The sequence below is a fragment of the Gobius niger genome (genome assembly GCF_951799975.1).
Source record: "Gobius niger genome assembly, chromosome: 3".
NCBI lineage: Eukaryota > Metazoa > Chordata > Actinopteri > Gobiiformes > Gobiidae > Gobius > Gobius niger.
Window position 1 is genome coordinate 14028084 of NC_136854.1, and position 20785 is coordinate 14048868.

General features: G+C 41.7%; 1 protein-coding gene across 1 annotated transcript in view; it reads left to right on the forward strand.

The window, feature by feature from the left end:
* LOC306961434 (voltage-dependent T-type calcium channel subunit alpha-1H-like) overlaps positions 1-20785 on the forward strand; it is a 98225-nt gene that overhangs the window by 64052 nt on the left and 13388 nt on the right. The window contains exons 16-28 of the mRNA XM_079554175.1: positions 824-1011; positions 2008-2184; positions 3821-3937; positions 5532-5632; positions 5867-5990; positions 9258-9326; positions 9905-10089; positions 10161-10287; positions 11402-11527; positions 12151-12240; positions 14090-14282; positions 20311-20462; positions 20534-20643. Coding sequence (XP_079410301.1) covers positions 824-1011; positions 2008-2184; positions 3821-3937; positions 5532-5632; positions 5867-5990; positions 9258-9326; positions 9905-10089; positions 10161-10287; positions 11402-11527; positions 12151-12240; positions 14090-14282; positions 20311-20462; positions 20534-20643 — 1759 coding nt within the window. The remainder of the gene's footprint in view (positions 1-823; positions 1012-2007; positions 2185-3820; positions 3938-5531; positions 5633-5866; positions 5991-9257; positions 9327-9904; positions 10090-10160; positions 10288-11401; positions 11528-12150; positions 12241-14089; positions 14283-20310; positions 20463-20533; positions 20644-20785) is intronic.

Sequence of the window (20785 nt, forward strand, 5' to 3'; positions counted from 1 at the left end):
CAGAGAGTTTTTAAAACTACAGAGGCTGGATAGTCACATCCTGTTCTCTCCGTAGTTAAACTCTGCACGCTGTGAGTCCTCTTAGTTCAGATTCTGGAGACTTGCAAAAATTGACTTAACTGGAGCATAAAATAATGGACTGAATTGACCCTATTTTAATGTCACCGGTAAAATGATCAACCCCCCGAAAGGGAATGAGACACTAGAAAGAATTTAATGCGAATGTGTCAGGAAATCTGGTCTGAAATATAGTTTAATAAAAGAATTTCACTCACAAGGAGCTCAACCTCAAATTAGAGTGAAATAAACTTTTTTAACAGGCCAAGGTGACGAGAAAAGTGAGGTTTGAGAGTTAAGAATAAGTTTAAATTGGATTTTCTTTAAACAGGTCCTTTTTCAGAGCCAAGAGCCAGGAGCACCAAAAATCCCAATGCTGAAACACTACCGTTTTCACAAATTCAGTCATTTTAACCTATAGTCACATGAAAAAAAACCTGTATATTCAACAAATCCATAGGTAAGGCATCACACAATCTCAAAGTTGAATAAATCATGACATAACTTGGTGTGTAATAGTAGTTGGAGATACATTTATTGTTTGTAAGGAAAAGCAATTTAAAAAATAACCATGATTTAAAACCTCAACGAAGAACAGACCCTTCATGCTTTCCTGGCAGGTTTAAATATTTTCCCAAATGAGTCGTTTTGTGCCTTTGCGTGTGATAGAACATAAAAACTGAATTGAATATAGTAATATACTACTGGGAATGGAAGTATACAGTATTGCGAGTGGTTGACGATCGCACACGCTTTGCTCCTGCAGAGATGAAGATCCAGGCCTTGATCCGGACCCCCAACGGACTCCTCAACCCCAAGGCCTCCATGCCCCACGTAGCTCCGCCTCTCCCCGTCATCACCCACACCGCGGCCACGCCCACCATGAACTCCAACCAATCGCGGCGGCCCAGCGGAGCGTCCACCGACTTGCACAGCCTGGAGCAAAGACCCATGGTGAGGGAAGCTTTGAAACAGACTTCATAAGGAGGCAGAGAGAGCTCATCAGAATATAAAAGGGAGATTATTATTCCATAGCTACGTCATTAGCATTTAGCTTATTCTGAGCAGTCGGCGTTATCAGATGACAATGGAAGATGACTTTAAAATCCAATCAGATCCTACTTCAGCTTTCCGTAAAGTAAATGTGACGTGCTGAATTAACTTTAGTTGGTAAAAAACGCAAATACCAACAGAGTAAAGGTGAACAAAAGTACTTCCAATAACAGAACGATGCACAACCTTTATCGTGTGGGAAATTGATCAATGAGCAGCATTCAGCACAAAGTTAGCAAACCTAAACTTTGTTGAAAATATATGAAGGAACTGTCTCCACATGTCACGGCGCCTGCTACTAAATTCAAACTCTTTTTGTGTGTTCGCTTTATCAAATCATATTATTTACAAAACAGTGGAATTCTCATTATTTGAAAGCTTGTTTAGCCGCTGATGTGCACAGCTGGGTTTATATCGCCCTTTAATCTCCTGATGCGTCCCATGGGAGATTCCTATCGCTTCCTATTATTGTGTCTGGGGTCCTGGTGTCACTGTGTCTTCTATATTTGAGTGGATTGAAGCAGATATCAGAGATCAGGGGCTGTGTCGGAGCACAACAGTGAAATGAAATGTTTGCAGCCCGTCTCCGCTCGCTGGCCTTTTGTTTGTGGAAGTATAGCGCTGTTGCCGAGTTGTTTTCCCGCTCTTACAGACTACATTTGCTCTGCCTTGATCTCCCTGTATGAATTATTTGTGAAGTTAGCAGTCATGTGCGGGTTACATTAACATTGCAACACGCAGTTATTGTTGATATGGCACAAAAATAGTGCTGCACGTTTGTTGTTAGTTGCAGTTGTAGTGCGAATGTTTTCAATACTACGATAATACCTCTTTATCAGAATAGTGGTGGAGTCTTTTTAGATCAAAGTCTAACCTCTGCGTGTCCTTTGTGGCCAGTCTCCCTGGGACAGTGGTCCGGAGAGCCGGCGCTCCAGCTGGACCAGCATGAGCAGAGGGCCCAGCCTGCACCGGCGGAGTCAGTCTGGAGAGATGGAGTCCCTGCTGTCAGACACACACACCAGCTCCAACCTCAGCAGCCAGGAGCACTCCCTGGACCAGCCCGATTATCTGCAGGTGACAGGCGTGAGAAATGATTCAACTATCTGGCAATAGTTATTTCTATTGAAATGACTGCGTGGGTTACAAGCTTTGCATTCCTTCATAACAGAGTATTTATCTCAGGCTGTGTGTGTAAGAAAAGTTTTGAAATGACTCGACACAAATGCAGGGAAAGGTTATGTTTTGGGTCATTTCCTATTTGATTGAGCCATAGGACCTGGCAACCTAAAGCATTGTCTGAGTGGACAATGTGCATTGGGAGGCTGAAGAATCACTGGACATTGTGACTTGAGAATCATGACTAAAACGTAAATACTGGCTAACAGTAATGTTCATATTTTATTTATACTTCACTAACATAAACATTGGAGCCGATACTGAAAAAAATACAATATCGAGTATCGGCTCCAAATATCTGATACTGAACTGATACCAGTTTTGGTTCACACCGCCTTAAAAACCTTTCACCGACTAAATCTAAGTGAATATGGGCACGATGTATGTCATTATGAAGCTAAGAACTGAGCTAGTTTTAACCCCCACAAATGTACACGCAAAATGCCGCGGCTAGCAACAGCATGCTAAAGCTAGCGGGGGCATGCTAATGCTAACAGCAACTAATCAAGGCTGATAGAAATACCTATAGAAGCCTCATAATATAAAACTGATCACTGCTGGAGCGGTGTTTGTATTTTAGTTGATGAAACGCTGTTAAAGAATAACTGATATAAAATATTGGTAATGATGAGATCATTTCATGTGAGCTTTTAAAGTAAAATAGCCTGTCCTAAGGATAGTGTCAAAAATCCAGTGATCCCTGTTCAATGTTTTTCCATTAGTTTATTAATAGATACAGTATAATTGATAATTGATCTGCAACTTCATGACAAGAAAAGACTTTATTGAACTTAAAATGAAGTAAAGAGGACCTTTCACTTTTTCACTTAGAGAAAACTACTTTTAAGAACAAAGTCTCTTGGTATCTGTTAATATCGGATATCGGCTGATACTGAAACCCTGAGTAGTAGCACTCACCTCTCCCCTGTGATGACACATGCTAGACTCCACGTCTAAGCCAGAGGGGGCGGGGCTTTTGCAAAGGGTCAATTGTTTCTACTGGTTTGATTTGAAAGCATGTTTATGAAATATAAAAATCCCACAAACCCCACAGATCAGATTCAGTTTATAGTGAACAAGTTAAAGGATCATCCAAATATTAACTGATTAACTAATAAAACCTAAGGCATGTTAGAGCTTGTTTTGTACCAGCAGCATCTATATAAACTCAATCACCATTTAGATGAAATATTTAGTTCTCTGTGGAGGATATTATGTTACCTAAATAACTGTAGCCTTCGTGACTTTCTAATTGAATTTCCAATTTTATTTTTAACTGGGCACTTGATTAAATTTTGATTCATCCTTCAGCCTTATGTTGCTTTTCTACTTTGCTGTGCCTATTACCTGCCCAATATTTTACAATTATGACTATATGTAAGAGGTGTAATATTCCATTTCAATTAAATCTTGTTACAACTGGCAGGAGAAGCCACACGGTTTGAGATATCAGTCGTTAATTACGCTGCACTGGGTTCATTCTGTTTGTTTTTTGTAATCGGGTTGCATTGTCATCATTGTATTTCTGATGTAGGTGCCCCTTCTCCACCCTCCTGACTGTAACGGGACCACCTACCACCTCCCGGACCACTGCTGCGACGACACTGCCCCCACACTGCCCTACAGCGAGGAGGACGAGGAGTACGAGGAGGTGGGATTCCGTTGTGTTTTATTTCTTTATTTACCATCAAAGGCGTTGTATCAGTTTGGATTCTATTAAAAAAAGCTGACGTGATAAAAAGTTCAAAAAGCTCTGCTCATTAGTTTGCAAAGCATTCGTTCCAACCTGTTTGTGTTTGGAAAATACCCTCTGCACTTATGTAACTCAGCTGGAAAGATGTTATTGTGGAGCTTGTTTGGACCAGGTTTTTCTGCAGACAAAGTGCAGAACACGCTTTCACAGTCAGCTGCATCAAATCACCGCATTTCTGATTGTTCATCACTAAGTGGATTCAGCGACGTCTTCTATGTTATGTTGACATCAGTATGATTATGTTTACAGTAGGGATGAGACACAATTTCAGAAAGAATCACTCCAAGCAGGAATTTATTAAAAATGAATAAAACTAGTGTCTAAAACAGTGGTCCCTGACTGGTACGCCGTCAGAAACCATCATCAGTCTTTAATGATGAGCCATATGTTTAACATATACTGTATTTTCCAAATAAATACAATAAACCTGAAATCATGATAAAAATAACTCATTTTAACAGGTTCAGGAATGTGTTTGTGCTTTTTCTGCAGATAAATATTTAAAGAAATGTTTCCCGGGAAAGGCTCGCGGGACGAGCCCAAAAAAACAAGTCAAAATTTGAGTTTTTACAGATTTTTTCACTTCTGATGAGCTTATTCAAAAACAAGATCCAAAATTGAAATTAAATGTTGAGATTTTTTTTTTTTTTTTATAAAAAAAGTTATTAAAGAGTGTTGCTGGTACCTGGAGATATTTTTTATGTTTCTTATGTTTGAAGAGTTTCGTGGTGCTAGGCTAATGCAAGGCTAGCACATTTCTACAGTATCAGCTAGCCTGCATTAAAAACAGTGTGACCCGCTCCACAGTGCACCTGAGGTAAATCACTTATAACACCAGACAAACCATATAAATGTCTGTGTCGATAGAATAATTTTTGGAATATAACTGACCTTGCATCATATGAATGATCGCATTTTGAGGGACTTATTTTCTAGCAGATCACTCCGCCGCTGTGTAGCTTATACAACCACGAAGCTGATGCTGCTCAAATATAAGGTATTTTAAATGCAAAATGGTTCAAATTATTCTATCGACACAGACATTTATATGGTTAGTCTGGTTATAAGTGATTTGCCTCAGGTGCACTGTGGAGCGGGTCGGACTGTTTTTAATGCAGGCTAGCTGATACTATAGAAATGCGCTAGCCTTGCATTAGCCTAGCGCCACGAAACTCTTCAAATATAAGAACTGCATGAATTACAAAAACAAAATATCTCCAGGTACCAGCAACACTCTGGATACGAGGAAATGAGGCCCTATGTCAAAAATCCTGAAATATCCCTTTAAGTATTGAATAAACCCTGAAACCAATGCAGATTTTAAATGCTAAATTCTCACGTTCTCACACTCTGAACACTAATAAGTTCTTTGTGTGTCATTATTTGTACAACAAATGTACATAAATCTGACACAGGGAGGAAATGGTGGCAGACAGCAGATTCATGATTTGTAGCAAACAATCCGAAGCTCATGGTTTATTCTTCCCTGCAGAGTTTCGGTGTGAAGCTGAGGCGGATCGTGGAGCCGTACAAGCCTCAGTGGTGCCACGATCACGAGGACTGGTCTCTGTATCTGTTCGCTCCACACAACGAGTAAGTTCACGGGCACCGCAGCCTCGTTAGCACCTGAGTGACCGAGGTGATACCGACCGCAGCGCTCAAATTCACAGCTAACGTGTGAAGGATAAAGGAGAGGCTTTAGTATTCTCACAATGATGGTATACTGCATTGTTCTGTTGCCCTCTACAGTAACAGTCGTACCCTTGTGTGTTTTTAAGGGCCATACACCTTCATTTGGACATTTTCTGATCATTGATTCTTCTTTAGGTTCCGGTTGTGGTGTCAGAAGGTCATCACGCACAAGCTGTTCGATCACATCGTCCTTCTCTTCATTTTCCTCAACTGCATCACCATCGCACTGGAGAGGCCGGACATCCTGCCCAACAGCATGGTAGGTACAGCACTCACACCCATAGCTGCACAAAGACACGGGTTGGGCTCATGTTGGTTTGTTTTGTCACTAAGACTAAAAACCGATGGCATTAAAATTCCCCTGCTCGTCCCGCGTGGCTGTAGTGAAGCTATGACGGGTGTTTTCGCTTCCCGATGAGAGGATAAGATTAGCAGTGAGGTAATAACCTTGCCCGGGAGCATTTTGATCTTCGTGCCACTTTTTGTATCTTGTGAATCTGCTCAGTAATTGCAGAGACATTATCGGTGTAAACATGACAAATGTCACATGAAGGCGACACTTCGCAGTCGCCCGTATGAGGCAAGTCTGTTTCATGTGGTAATTACCAACTGTGTGTTTGAAGGTGGAAGGTGGAGGCTTGATGTTGTCCAGCTTTCTGTTGTGGCACATCAAATGATTATGAGAACATGAGTGAGTGCAGTGTGGAGCAGTGCAGCCGGAATACATCTATTTAATAATAAGTGAATTGTGGAGGTCACCACAGTGTCAAAGAAAGGAACAGAGAGAAAGGAGCAGGAAGACTGGCAGACCTTGAATTCAGTGACGATTAATCCGCACATACAGTGTTCGGCGTTTCCATAGATCCCTGCTCAGACTGCGCTGTCATGTGCAGCCCTTTCCCAATCCGTTGCGGTACCAATTTAATATCTACTGCACACTGATATGTAATTGTTAGTTGGAGCAGAAACATTGTTTTTCTGCCGCCCTAATTCACATGGGGTCATTTTTTTTTGCATTCTCACTAATATTTCAATTAGATGTTGATTCTTGTGTTTATTATCTTCGTTTGCATTCATGCCTTCACTCTTATCCAATCAGAAGTGGTTCAGGCACACTGCTGGAGTGATTGGTGCTGAGGATGCGCTCGAGGGCGCTTTGAGAGCTAACAGCTGGGATTAATGCTAGCCTCTTGTAATCAGTATGCATGCTAATGTCTGGTCTGAACAGGCCCATTGACTTCATTATGTTTCACCACACAAGATCAAGCTGACTGCGTCACTCAGGTCCAAAACCACTGAGGGCATTTGATTGGGCTCATCATTCACAAACAAGACTGAATGAAATGAGACTGACCGCGTAACACATAGTCATTAGTACACATATCTAAAATTAGAACATTAGAAAGACAAATGCTATTCATTCAGGTCGACTGCCAGCTCAAACATCCACAAAATGATGTGTCTACTTCCAAAATAGCCACTTCAGAACCATGTGGTTTGGGCATAAAACAACTGACATAACCAACTGACATAAGGTGGAACTATCGGTGAAATAAGTGTTGCAAAAATGATCTGAAAACAGGGATTCTTTATCTTTCGAAAGAAAGAAAACCTCCAATTTCACTAGAACAGTTATTCAGCATGACTTTGAGCTGAAGCTAAGTCATTTGTGTTTTCTGAAAATGCACTGCAAAAAGTGGATTCTAAGCAAGTAAAAAATGTCTTACTTTAAGAAATAAGTTCTTATTTTTTCCCTAAAAAGTAATAATGTTTTGCCGAGCAAAGTTTTCTTGAGAAAAAAAATCTTGTTTTAGGAAATAAAATCTAGCCATTTCTTGTTCAGATAAATTTGCTAAAAAACATGATCATTTTTCTTGTAACTAGAAAGAAAAACTTTTTGAATCTTCTTCAGCTTTAGACAAAGAATATTTTTTCTTATTTTAAGAAAAAATAAGATTAATATTTACTTAATGTAAGAACTGATTCTCACAGAGAGATAATACATTCCATTCTTTAAAGTGGGCGGCTCGGTGGCACAGCGGTTAGAGCCTCAGCTTCACAGCTCAAAGGTCCTGGGTTCGATTCCCAAAGGGGCCTTTCTGTGTGGAGCATGTTCTCCCTGTGTCTGCGTACGTTTCCCCTACCACTAAAAACATGTACAATAGGTGAATCCTAAAGCCAGGTGATTCTGACCATCAGCCTGGCTCCACATCATGGAAGTGGGTCCCCGGGCGAGGGCAGTATTTTCCTTAAATATTAGTATTTATTAAGAACATTTTGCCCAAAAATGTGTGTCATTAAGAACATTTTACTTAAATCAAGCAACATTTAAGTAAAATACCTCAAAATTTTGCACGTTTTCATGTTTTCCTTAAATTACTCCATTTTCTGAGGACATTTTGCTTAATTCTAGCTATTTATTTGCTTAAATTTAGTGTTTCTTTCTTGTTTTATGATAAGAAAAATATTCTAGAAATAAGAATTCTTAGCAAGAAAAAAATGCTGACCCCATTGGCAGAATTCTTTCCTTAAAACAAGACAAAATGTCTTGTTTTGAGATGTTTTTCCTTGTTTTTAGTAGGGCACTTTTTGCAGTGTGACTAAAGGAATTGTTCCAAAACAGGAAGGGAAGGTGCCAGATCAATTTAGCTAATTATGTTTCACTATGGCTGATGTTACATCAAAGGTTTATGTAACAAGTTGTATTTGACAGGAAAATAGACGAGCTAAAACGGCACCGTATACTGTAGCAATCCATTGCTGAAAAAGAATACTCAATATGAGCAAATCTCAACATTCACAGACACCACATGCTCTTATTACCTACAAAACCAATAATTTTCTGAAATGAATGTATTATTTGAATTATTTTTCCGTCTTCTATCGAGTGTCAGTTCTCCTGGATGTGTTTTCTTTATGAACTTACTCTTGGCTTTAAAAAAGTAAATTGCAAATGTAGAAGCAAAAAAAAAATCACAGTAGAAATGTCGGTATTTTACATAATCAGCCCTGCATTATTCCTATTATAAATTCTTCATAGGAGATCCAAGAGGCGCACAGTTGTACATTTACATATGGGAATCCTTGAAGCTCCTTTTCTTTAACACCCTTCTATAAGGGAAGGCGTTAAAGTCACTACTACTGCACTGACGCCCTAATTATGTCCAGTATAATGGATGGTACTTGGTGTTTTATCTCCGCTGGACTTATGTTTATTTATTATTTTATTTCAATCCCAATTTCACACAACTTCTTGGAGGGAATGCTTCTTTTTCTCGACTCAAACTTTGTCAGACAGAAGCCTAAAAGCAGCAAACGAAGTCCCACACAGCGGCGTTAACTACCGACATAATACGCTGATGAAATAGCGACGGGGGCTTCATTAGTTAGTACACGCTCTCCCCCGTTCGCACGCTTTTGATGATGATGTCTGCTAAAATTGCACTGCCTCGTTAACGGATCAAGTAGCTCTTTAAGTCCCGAAACGATCCCCCCGCTCATGTTTTTGTGCGTTTGTGACTGACAGGAGCGGATCTTCCTCAGCGTGTCCAATTACATCTTCACCGTCATCTTCATCATGGAGATGCTGATTAAGGTAGGTATTAAGTTCTAGCTACAAGTCTTTTGGCCACAGATGTGTTAAAACTCTAGATGGGAAATGGCGAATGCGACGGCTCCTCGCGCGTCTCTCTTTTGCCCTTTAGGCGCGAGTTTGTTGCTGATTTTACACTTAAATTCACCAGATCATCTTCTCTTGCCATCGCATGACTTCCTGTTTGTTTGGCCGAGTGATTCCCTGAGCTTGATCTGACAGGCGCTGCAGCACCTCAGCGTCAGAATTTTTTTTTCCAGAGTGTGACAGGAGTGCGCCAATTATCCTGTCGACTAAAACGCACCACGCGATTATTGAGATCGCCAATTATTAAAAACGAGGTTATATTAAAATTTGATGAATTGCCCAGCTCTACTGCACCTGTACTTATCTTCCAACCATCTGTGTGGAGTTTTTACGGTTGCTAATGCTGCTGATTTGACATTTCCCAGCAGAAATGGTTCAGATAATAATAGGAAGATCCATATCGCAAGAAACCACAACATCGTGATTCAGTGCTGTTTGCATTTATTTGACATAATTTGGTGTAAGAATGATTTTGATGTGACCTTCCTCTGTAGGTGGTTGCTCTGGGCCTTTACCTGGGCAAAGACGTGTACCTCCAGAGCTCGTGGAACGTGCTGGACGGCCTGTTGGTGTTTGTGTCTCTCGTGGATATCCTGGTGTCCGTCGCATCAGCCGGAGGAAACCGAATCTTAGGCATTCTGCGAGTTTTACGCCTCCTCCGAACCCTGAGACCCCTAAGGTACATGCAAAGGCTTAACTCTTATATTTTCTGACCACTGACCGTATGTATTATTGATTTTGTTTGTTTAGAGTAATAAGCCGCGCTCCTGGTCTCAAACTGGTGGTGGAAACCTTGATCACATCCCTCAGACCAATTGGAAACATTGTCCTCATCTGCTGCGCTTTCTTCATTGTTTTCGGCATACTCGGAGTTCAGGTACACGCGGGTCTTCCCTTTTGCAATAATGTATGTTATGGAAAAAACTCAGTGTTTCCCGTTGCAGAAAAAAAGGCCATTGTAGCTGAAAATAAATGAGGCACAGCTCCCGAGTGCTTCAGGTAATCGAGAAATGTAAATGAGCTGCTGATAATGGCCTACAGAGCTGAGTTATAATTATTGTTCAAAGGACGAAATGACTTCTGTTTTTCCACTTTTTTATTTGGTGCTTTAAGTTATTATTATACCTTATTCAACAACACAAAAACTCAAGAAACCCAGACATTTCCTGCTGTATTGATTCATAGGAGCTGCATGTTTTATGCCATTAGTTCATGTCATGCACTGTCTTTAGCATTGTTCCTTCATCCAAAACATATCTATAATTTACATCATTCCCGCTGCTTTGAGTCTTCTTCTCCTGCTGAAGTTTGCCAGTATGTATTTCCTTGGATTTTGTTATAGAGTAAATGCAACACAGAAATGTCTCCACATTTTTGAAGTTCATAAATCATCACCGGACCTGATCTGAGGAGCTTTCATCACGGCACCATCGATTTATTAGCATGCCATTGGCTGAAAGTGGAAGTTTGTATCATTATTTATCACCTGTCATCCTCAGTGTTGCCTGCAGAAGGCATTTTAATTCCTTAACCAGCCCAATCTCTCACTCCTTAATGTCTTTTAAATACAGAAACAATTATGCAGGATACAGTTCAATGAATAGAGACATATTAACGTTCTAAAAAGGCCAATACTTTCCAGCTCCTAAAACTACGAGATACTTTGGTGTAATATTGAGCTTGTGCCCAAAAGTGATGCTAAAGTTGCACACTGTGTTAGTATGTGTAACATGTCCCTCCTAAAACAAAACTTTGCATTATCTTCATAGCCTTTTTTCTTCTTTTTTTTAACGTTATCTATACAGTACAGCGATAAGTGCCGGCAGATGAAACTGGCCTGTGCTGCATATAAAGCAGTGCGGAGCAGATGGCGGGAACATACACAGAGCCTGTGGGCATTTACTGTACATTGTTCTGCGCTCGTTCATTATTTAAGTCTCCTCTCCCTTCTGTAGTTTGTGAGTTTGTCTTTGTGCCTTTGTCTGTCACAGCTGTTCAAAGGGAAGTTCTTCCACTGCGAGGGCCGGGACCTGAGCAACATCACCAACATGACGCAGTGTCTGGAGGCGGGATATCGCTGGGTCCGCCGCAAATACAACTTCGACAACTTGGGACAGGTAGGTTATGATCTTCTAAATGCTAATCTTGCTTATTGTGTCAAGCTGGTCTTTGTTGGTCGCGGGGCATTTTATCCAGAACCCGTGCAATATGAATTTAATATAGAAATGCAAAAGAAAAGTTGAGAAAAAAGCCTTGGAAAAACTCTTTAAGCTGCAGGGTCACTACTGGTAACTACATCTAACATACTGTAATAACAATGTTTTATTTTTAACAATAACTGCTGTGTTTTACATTTTAATATTTGACCTGAACCAAGCACATTTCCTCCAGTTTGGCTTTACCCAAATCTTAAAGCAACATCTTGTCGACTAAACCCTAAAAACTTTAATCGTCTGATCTTGACTCTCTCTGGAAAATGTTTTTTTGGTAACATGACGGGCACCAAAGCTGAGAAGAAATGAGTTTTCGAGTGTGACCCTGGTGGCAGCGGAGGAGGGCAGCATAACGACAGTATACTGGACATATCGCGCAGAGAAGCGGCGCGCCTGCCCGTACATAATCCGCTGTGATTTATGCCCGCGGACACAAAGACACTCGCGTTCCCTTCCATCCGAGAGTGACAGCTGCTCTTGAATCTGACTGATGTCTCTCCTGTCTTTAATAAATGTCCCTCTTGCAGGCGCTCATGTCCCTTTTCGTCCTGTCCTGCAAAGACGGCTGGGTCAGCATCATGTATGACGGGCTGGACGCAGTCGGGGTGGACCAGCAAGTGAGCGCATTCACATTAGCACACACGAACACACGGGGGAGGACAGGAGGGGGGACAGGGGGAGGACAGGATGAGTAATGCCACGAGAAGACAAGATGAGGCATCGAGCATTCAGAGCTGGGTGGACCCTAATGTCACTAAATTAGCAGGACTGCGAGATGAGGACGCACATAAATAACTATTCCACGGCCACACTGTCCACTTTAAAGTAAACAAAAATGTAAATCTGCTTGTCGACTTGTGTCACTGTCAAAACATTCAAAAGCAAACCAGGATGAACACTAAATTAAGAATGAGGCCGTGGGCGTGGCTTTCCAGGGAGCAGTTTGTATGCTGTGTCTCAAACCTAACCCTGAAGGTTAAATGAACCATGAACCCAGCTCGGTTTCCTCTTGTGTGTTTAAATTATTCTGAAAATGGAGCTTCTTTATGTTACTATGGCAGCAGAAGAGAAAACACAGGCCAAGGACACTGTACATAGAACATTTTTTGCCTGTAGCTTTTATTTGATAGGACAGCACAAGGTGAAAGGGGGTTGAAGAACAGGGAGAGACATTCAGTGAATTGTCAGAGTTGGGACGTTAACCTACGACGCTGAGAACTGAGCTGTGTTCTGCCATATGTGCAGCAGCCTTAAAGGAATAGGCCACCGTTTTCACATACTGAGATATGTTCTTATCTTAGCTTAGACGAGTTCAGTAATACCTGTCTGGTCTTCACCCGTGCCTTCAGCCACGTAAACACAGCACAGACGGTGTCAGCATTTAGCCTCTCCTCTATAGCTCCAAATGAGGTGAAGATAGAAGCTACCAAGCTCTTCCACGTTTTCCCTATTTTAATATGGTTACGTGAAGTGTTGCACGAGTATAGTTACACAAAATTAAACAATGTGGATTTTCTACGCAGATAAACTGGGGAACTATAGTGTAAGGCGTAATAACTTCGACGTCGCTGCAGTAATATCTTCTGTAAAGATATTAGTATGGAAAGATGCTATTATCTTTCCATATTAGTATGGATATCACTATGGAAAAACGGTGGACTGTTCCTTTAACCACTGAATGCACAGATATCTGTCTTTTTTTTAAAGTGAAAATTCCTTGACATTGATATTGAGCCTGAATTGTGGGTCACTGGCACTCCTATCGAAATACTTTGGTTTTGATTGGCACATCCCTATATTTTGTATTTTGTTTTCAGGCTTTGAATGAATATAAAGGCTTACTATAGATTTAATTTGTCATGAGTTGCTAATGTTGTGCCAATGTTCTTCACAATATTGTGCAGTCCTAGAAACATTTGCTTTGCAGTGTGCTCTGTTTCTCGAAATACCTGTCACACCACATTTGAGACTGTTTGCACCAAATGGGCTATCATTACAGCTGACTCACCTCTGTTAAATGAACTTAATGCAAGGCTGGATAGTGTGAAGCCACTCATATCTCCTGTGCCCCAAATCTACCTTCAGATTTGAACAATACCTCTGCAGCTCAGTGCCGGCAGCAGGAGCAGTGCACCCACTAGACGCCATACAGTAACAGGATTGTACTTGGAGAGCTGTGTGTACTGTACATCTGCGAGTTATAGCTTTGTTTGGTGTCACCGACTGCATTGGATCCTTTTGTTTGGGAAAGACTCTTCCGGGGATAAGACAAGCTTTAAGAGAGGAGAAGAAGAGGAATAATACATTTGGGTTGACAGTGCTGCCAGGATGACTGCTGACTCAGGACTTACATTGTCTTGTTGTTTCTCCTCTCCAACCATTCTCTCTCCCCCTTTCATCATCCGTTTCACTCCCTCCTTGTCCCCATGCCACCTCTTTACACTCCCCGGCCTTGTCCTCCCGCAGCCTATAAGGAACAACAACCCGTGGATGCTGCTGTTCTTCATCTCCTTCCTCCTCATCGTTAGCTTCTTCGTGCTCAACATGTTCGTGGGCGTGGTGGTGGAGAACTTCCACAAGTGCCGGCAGCAGCAGGAGGAAGAGGAGGCCCGGATCAGAGAGGAGAAGAGGCAGAAGCGGCTGGAGAAGAGACGGCGAAGTAAGGGCGCCGTTTACAGGGGCTTCAGAAAGCTTCATTTTATACACAAACAGGCCAGACAGTTTTTAGAGACAAAATCAATTTTTTGGGTAGAGAGAGGTTTAATCGTCTGGGATGGGTTTATTTTGTTGACATGTTAAACACTAATACTATTTTTTTTGTCTATCACTTGATACTTACACTCAGAAAATCACCTAACCAAAAACAATTGCCTTTCGGGGAAAACAGTGCACGATCCCAACCTGAGGCAGAGTTCACTTTTTAATAAAGATCTGCCCCTTTCTGTCTGTGTCCTCTGCACTCTCAAAAACCTATTCATTATCGCCTTATGTTTAGGCAAATCTTATTCATAAGTTGCTCTGCATTGTCCTTTTATGCTGATTTCTGCTCCAGGTGGGATCAGTGAAGAGGAGATTATGTGCAGGTGTGTGTACGGAGGGTTTATACATTTCTCTCCATGCATGAAGTCTTTTTTCCGTACATACTCTGTTAGTCTGGATCTCACGTACTGTCTTATAAATGAGACCCCAGGAGGTTTTTTTGTTTGTTTTGATCTTGTGCAGGTGAATCCCAACTCTCATCCAGGTCAAAGTGTTCCTGGGACTTTGGTATGATTCACGCATGATGTAAAAATAACCAGTCTCAATGCGCATCAATATCAGAAAACATGAACGCTAAATGAGCCACAGCCGCCGAGCAACTCACAGTAATGGCAGCAGCGAGCGAGCGACGGACAGACGCAGGTGCACGAGAAACCCAGAGAAATGAGTTGGTATTATCGTATTTAGTGAGAGGACGGAGCAGCGGGGATCGGGAATTTTTTATAGACACCAGCCTCTGCAAATGATGCGTTTCTGTTCATTCACACCACGTCCTAGTCCAGATCCTTTGAACTTGATGTGAATATGACCAGATTTGCAGATGAAGTTTCTCTAAAGCACTTGACTCCAAAACTATGGACAATATTGTGCTGTGACCGTTGGACCAGAAAAGCTTTCCACAAGATTTGGGAGCCAGGGTGGAGGGATTAGCTCCCGTTGGGCCGGAGAGCATTAGTGCGGCTGGGCTGTGATGTCCGGTGATAAGGCCGGGCTCCTGTCCAGTTAATCCCAGAGGTGTGCAGAGGGACTGAGGGCAGGACTGTGCGCTGGCCCCCCCAAAAAACTTTCACACACTCAAACTCTTCAGGCCGTTGTGGAGGAGAACAGTGTAACAGTTCATCGAGAAGTGGATTGAGACGTCCTGTAAACATGTATGTGAGTTGTTCCCTCATCAATCTATACCACATAAATACACATATTCACTCTCAAAATGTGCGCCTACTCCTACGTACGTCTCGGAAAGGCCCCACTAGGCCGGGGAAAGTACTTTGTCCTGCGGGGCTGAGGTTACAACTATGCAAAATCTATCCCGCATAAAGGGTTGCAGGTCGGAATATACTCCACGCTGTTGCTGCTGAAATGCCAGATAGCGGAGGGGCAGGATAATGGTACCAGAGTGCAGCAGGCGGTTGCTCTGTTTCAGCCTTTGGAACATCAAGTACACCGTGTAAAAGCAGCCCATTAATCACTGTCTCCATATTTTGGCTCTTTTCCTCCGCATTAGCAAACCACACTCCGATGTAGTCACTGCTCAGGACCAAGGACAGCGACATGTTGTATTTACAAGGCAAGCTCCTATTTAAATTTCACAAGCTAAACTTAACAAGCACTCGAGTTATTCAAACAAGCTCATAAAACCAGGGAGATTTGCATATGTCAAATTGTTTAGGGAAAAGAAAGGATGATCATTTAAATGTAATTTCTTTATTGTTATTCATTATATTCTTCTTTACTAGGAAGGGGAGCTAGACACGTCAAGCCAGTGCTAGTCAAATTTTGAGCCTGGTTTGCCCTGAGTTTGGGGACGACCAGATGAACGTGATTCTTCTTTGTCGCCGTTAGTGCTATTATGTTACAACTAATTGTGAGGTCACAGCCTCCAAAACCTCAAATCGCGGTTGCTGTTTTGCAGTTGTCGCTTGCTACTGTGGCATCTGGAAACTCACCATCACCTCTCCGCTCCGCTCGCATCCAGCCCGCTCCTGTCCGGGCGCCTTTGAAGCCAGTTTTTCACCCGCACATTGTATTTGTGTCCCTCTGCAGATACGAGGCGTGTGAGGACAGGCCGCTGATGCTGTGTGTAGTCGGCCATCAGACCGGCTGGCAGTTTTAGTCCTGACCTCATACTTGATCACGTAACTCTTTTGGTGGTCTCACATTGTAGTCATTCCAATTATTATAACCGCTGTGTACACTGTGTGCTCGCGCTTTGTATCACATTTGAAAAATAAAACAATTGATCCCGCTGCTGCTCCTCCGCTTTTGCTCGTGCTACTCGTTTTGCACAATTAGTACGCAAATTAGTTTTTGGACCATATCGTTATTTTTTCTTCACATTTTCAAACTCCAAAACTGTGTGACATTGACTGGCTGTTGGATTGAAGCGTCCCAGGTGATGGCTTAGTTCGTAATGAGAGAAAGTGTGGCCAAAGCAGGTCCATATTCTGTGTCTTGTGAGTTTCCACTTTTGCCCCATTGGCGTTGTCTCTGAGCACTGAACACCTTGTACTTCTGGACACTTCAGGTCGGTTGCAGCTGCTGAAAATGACAGCATGATAACACTTGTTACTGTTACTTTGCATCATGTCCTGTCAACTCACTTCCTACGACCCTGTTGGCAACAAAACATTGGGCGTTTGGTTCTGAGTTCCTAATATTTTTTGAGATTTCAACAATTTGTCATTTTCTTTTTTCAGATGTCTTTTCCCTCCCATTTTATGTGAGGGTAAATAGCTGCATAATGATTCTGCATACTTCATTAAGAGCGTGGACCTGCTTTGGCCACACTTCCTCTCATTGCAAACATCGGCAACACTTGGAACACTTCAATACAACAACCTTTCAGTTTCACGCCGTTTGGAGTTCTTAAGTATGAAGGAAAAAAAATAAGAATATGGCTGATTGTGCTCCCAGTGTATAATGCATGCAGAATTATTTGTTTGGTATATTTCAATTTTTTCTCTCAATTTTTCTCTCAATTTGTGTTGTGAAGATGAGTGCGCCTTGGTTAAGGATGATAGGGCATCTTAGCTGAGACTGTTGCCTCCGTTACCCAGCCTCAGATAAAGCATAAGAAGATGGATGGAAGGGTGAATAGTGTACTTTATCTGTCTGATGAATGGATAATAAGCTGAAAGAAAATACAAAAAATAAAAAGAAGGAGACATAGAATATGAAATACAATGGCTTTCGGATTTCAATTACGAAAATTGAAAAGTGTGTCCTTGGCGGCAGCAGCCTGTGTATTTGAGCATTATTTTGGAGATGTTTTTCTTTCATTACCTCCTTCAAGTTGTTGATAATGTGTGTCCATGAGCCTATCTGCAGTGTCATCTCTGGTAGTGCTGCAGGGTGAGCCGTTTGGCAGCAGGCAGTGAGGGTTTGAGCCCAAAGACACCTTGAGGTGCCATGAGGCGGTGCATGTGCGATAGTGTGTGATAGATCGGCCTGGATCCCTGAGGTGGCACTTTCTGCTCACACTCAGGGGTCGGCACTTGGCTCGCTCCCACCGCTGACTTCATCGCTTATGTCATATGAATCTTTTAGCATGTGTGAGGAGGTATATGTACGACGTGTATGGAAACTTGTCCAAGGGTTGTCATAGCGATGGGCCGGTGTTCCGGAGATACACCGGGTTTAGATGAGTGCTTTTTGTTCATTTTTGTTTCTTTTTTCAGCTCTGACATAGTACTTGCTCAGACTTGATTTTGACCTGTTGGGGTGTGGACTGGTAGGGTTAACCAAGGACATGGACATTTGTCAATTTGGTATAAATACAAAAATGTCAAGGCTAAGGTGTCCAAATGTTGTTGTTAAAGTCTGATTATAGATTTACTTACTATCAAGGGAGTGGAGTTGCCTGTCTTCAAGTCTCGTGAGTGCTAACACCCAAAAATGACATTTTTTCCCCAAAAAATGTGTAAAGGGTATCACATTACAATGTTTTATAAAAAATACTATCAAGACAGAATTATAGGTCATTTATTTGGCAACAACATCAAGTAATCACGTTAACAGTTTTGATTGCACTGATGTATATGGCCTAGGTTTACAACATGTGGACCTTAAGTTCAAATCAATCATTGTACAGCCCAGTATTGCAACAGGAACGGCCTCACAGGGCTGCACCAAACATCAAAACTTCTTTGTGGCAAGGGAAACTCAAAAACCCAGTGGGAGAAAAGAGAAACCTCGACCTGGTTTCCCAATTACAGGTAATCTGATCATCTTGCAGAATGCTTGATAAATCGACAAATCATTTGGACCTGCCACTATCATCATCAACATTTCAAACTGAAATCATTGTTCAGTACATGAGAAACTGCATGGACTATACTATAGAAGCATCACTGATTGCACTGACTATATAAGTCAGTGCAATCAGTGTAAACTCTCTGAGGAAGGCTTGTGCCGAAAGGCATCAGCGTTTACTTGATGTTGTAGCCAAATAAAACATCAGTCGCAATACTTTTGATGCTTGTGTTCGGGGGTGTTTTTATCCTGCACTCCTTTGTTTTCATTAGTTTTAACAGCACTTTGCTACACTTTGTGTTTATAAACGTTTCAATTTTAAAGGAACAGGCCACCGTTTTTACATACTGAGATATGTTCTGACCTGAGCTTAGACGAGTTGATGAGTAACTGTCTGGTCTTTGTGCGTGCCCTCAGTCACGCAAATGTTGTTAGCATTTAGCCTTTCCCAGCATGGCCGTCGGACTGGGGGGTAAAGGGTGCTGAGTACCCAGGGCCCAGAGCAGGGTAGGGGCCCTCAAAAATGCTGCAAAAAGCGTTTTGCATTGTACTTTCTCTCATCCTTTTAGCCTCTAAAGTTTCTCTTTCCTTTCGTAATTGACTGTCATCAGGCCACAGTGACAAAAGCCGCAGGTCGCTTACGCTACTTTTGGCAAATTAATTATGCTAATGACTTGGAGATGAGTCAACATGGTTTTAGTGGAAGGTGGATTGCTCGAGCCATTTAGCCTATTCCAACGTAACTTTATAGAACAAGAATTTACTGATAATACACTTAAAGGTAGGCTTCAAATATGGTGAGAGACTAAATCAGGCTGAAGCCCTTGAGTTTTTTGTTCAGGCCTGTGGGCCACAGAGACAACATATAGTATCATTATTTTTTGTAAAATAGCATTTTAATGCCTATTTTAAAGTCACAAATGTGTTATTATTATTAATTTTGTTATTCTCAGCACAAATATCCTATGTCCCTGGTGCAGTCCTCCTGTTTAATGTGATATGCTAATACTCATTATGCTCTACCTAAAACTAGCCATTTCAATTGGCCCAATGAAAGTAGAATATTCCACCCTAATCTGAATATCTATGTCACTACAGAATTAAAGGTTATTCAATTTCTGTAACTGAAGACAAATCAGATGAAATTTCAAGTCAAACGTTGATGTCAAACAAACAAGCAAACAAACCATGAACAAAGTACCCATTGGATTGGATATGTGTTTGTATATGAAGCACTTTTTTGGCCAACCCATTTTTTCATTTAGTTAAAGTATATATAATAAAGTAATAATATAAAATAAATTAACTGCACTGTCAAACCACTAAACCACTGTTATGTGGACAAAGAACATAGAATATGAAATGTGAATTTCATATGGGGGGGTCCACCAAGATAGTGTGTACCTAGGGCCCAGAATTTGGTGCTACGCCCCTGTCTCCCAGCATAGGTATAGCCCCAAACTGGGGTGAAGTTAGAAGCTACCAAGCTGTTCCACGTTTTCCCTGTTTAAATACAGTTACGTGAAAAGCTACACGATCCAAGTCTGCTACTAGTTTTAGTTACAGCACTGATAATGCTTAATGTTAAATCGATCCTGCTTATAGAGCACTAGGGATTTCTAGTCAGTGTCTGTTGAGAAAGCTCTTGTTTCTTACGCTTAACTCTCTGCCCACAGGAGCCCAGGAGAGACCATACTACGCGGACTACTCCCCTTTAAGACGCTCCATCCACACCATATGCACCAGTAGCTACCTGGACCTCTTCATCACCGTCATCATCCTCGCCAACCTGCTAACCATGAGCATGGAGCACTACAACCAGCCTCAGGTAATGGCGACTATCCCTCCTCCCTCCTGTCCCACCGGAGTACAGGCTTTAAACAACTGTGTCCTGTGCAGTTCCTAGAGGAGATCCTCAAGTACTGCAACTACGTCTTCACTCTGGTCTTTGTCATCGAGGCCATTCTCAAACTCATCGCTTTTGGCCTGCGCAGATTCTTCAAAGAGAGGTTCATCATTTTCAGTTCACATGGAATAATATTTGCAAGCGATTTGGCGATGCTAGTTAACCACATTGTTGTCAAAATATCTAGTTGGCAAAGAAACAACAGAAAACAATGCACATTATGCCACAAATAACAGTTAGCCTCT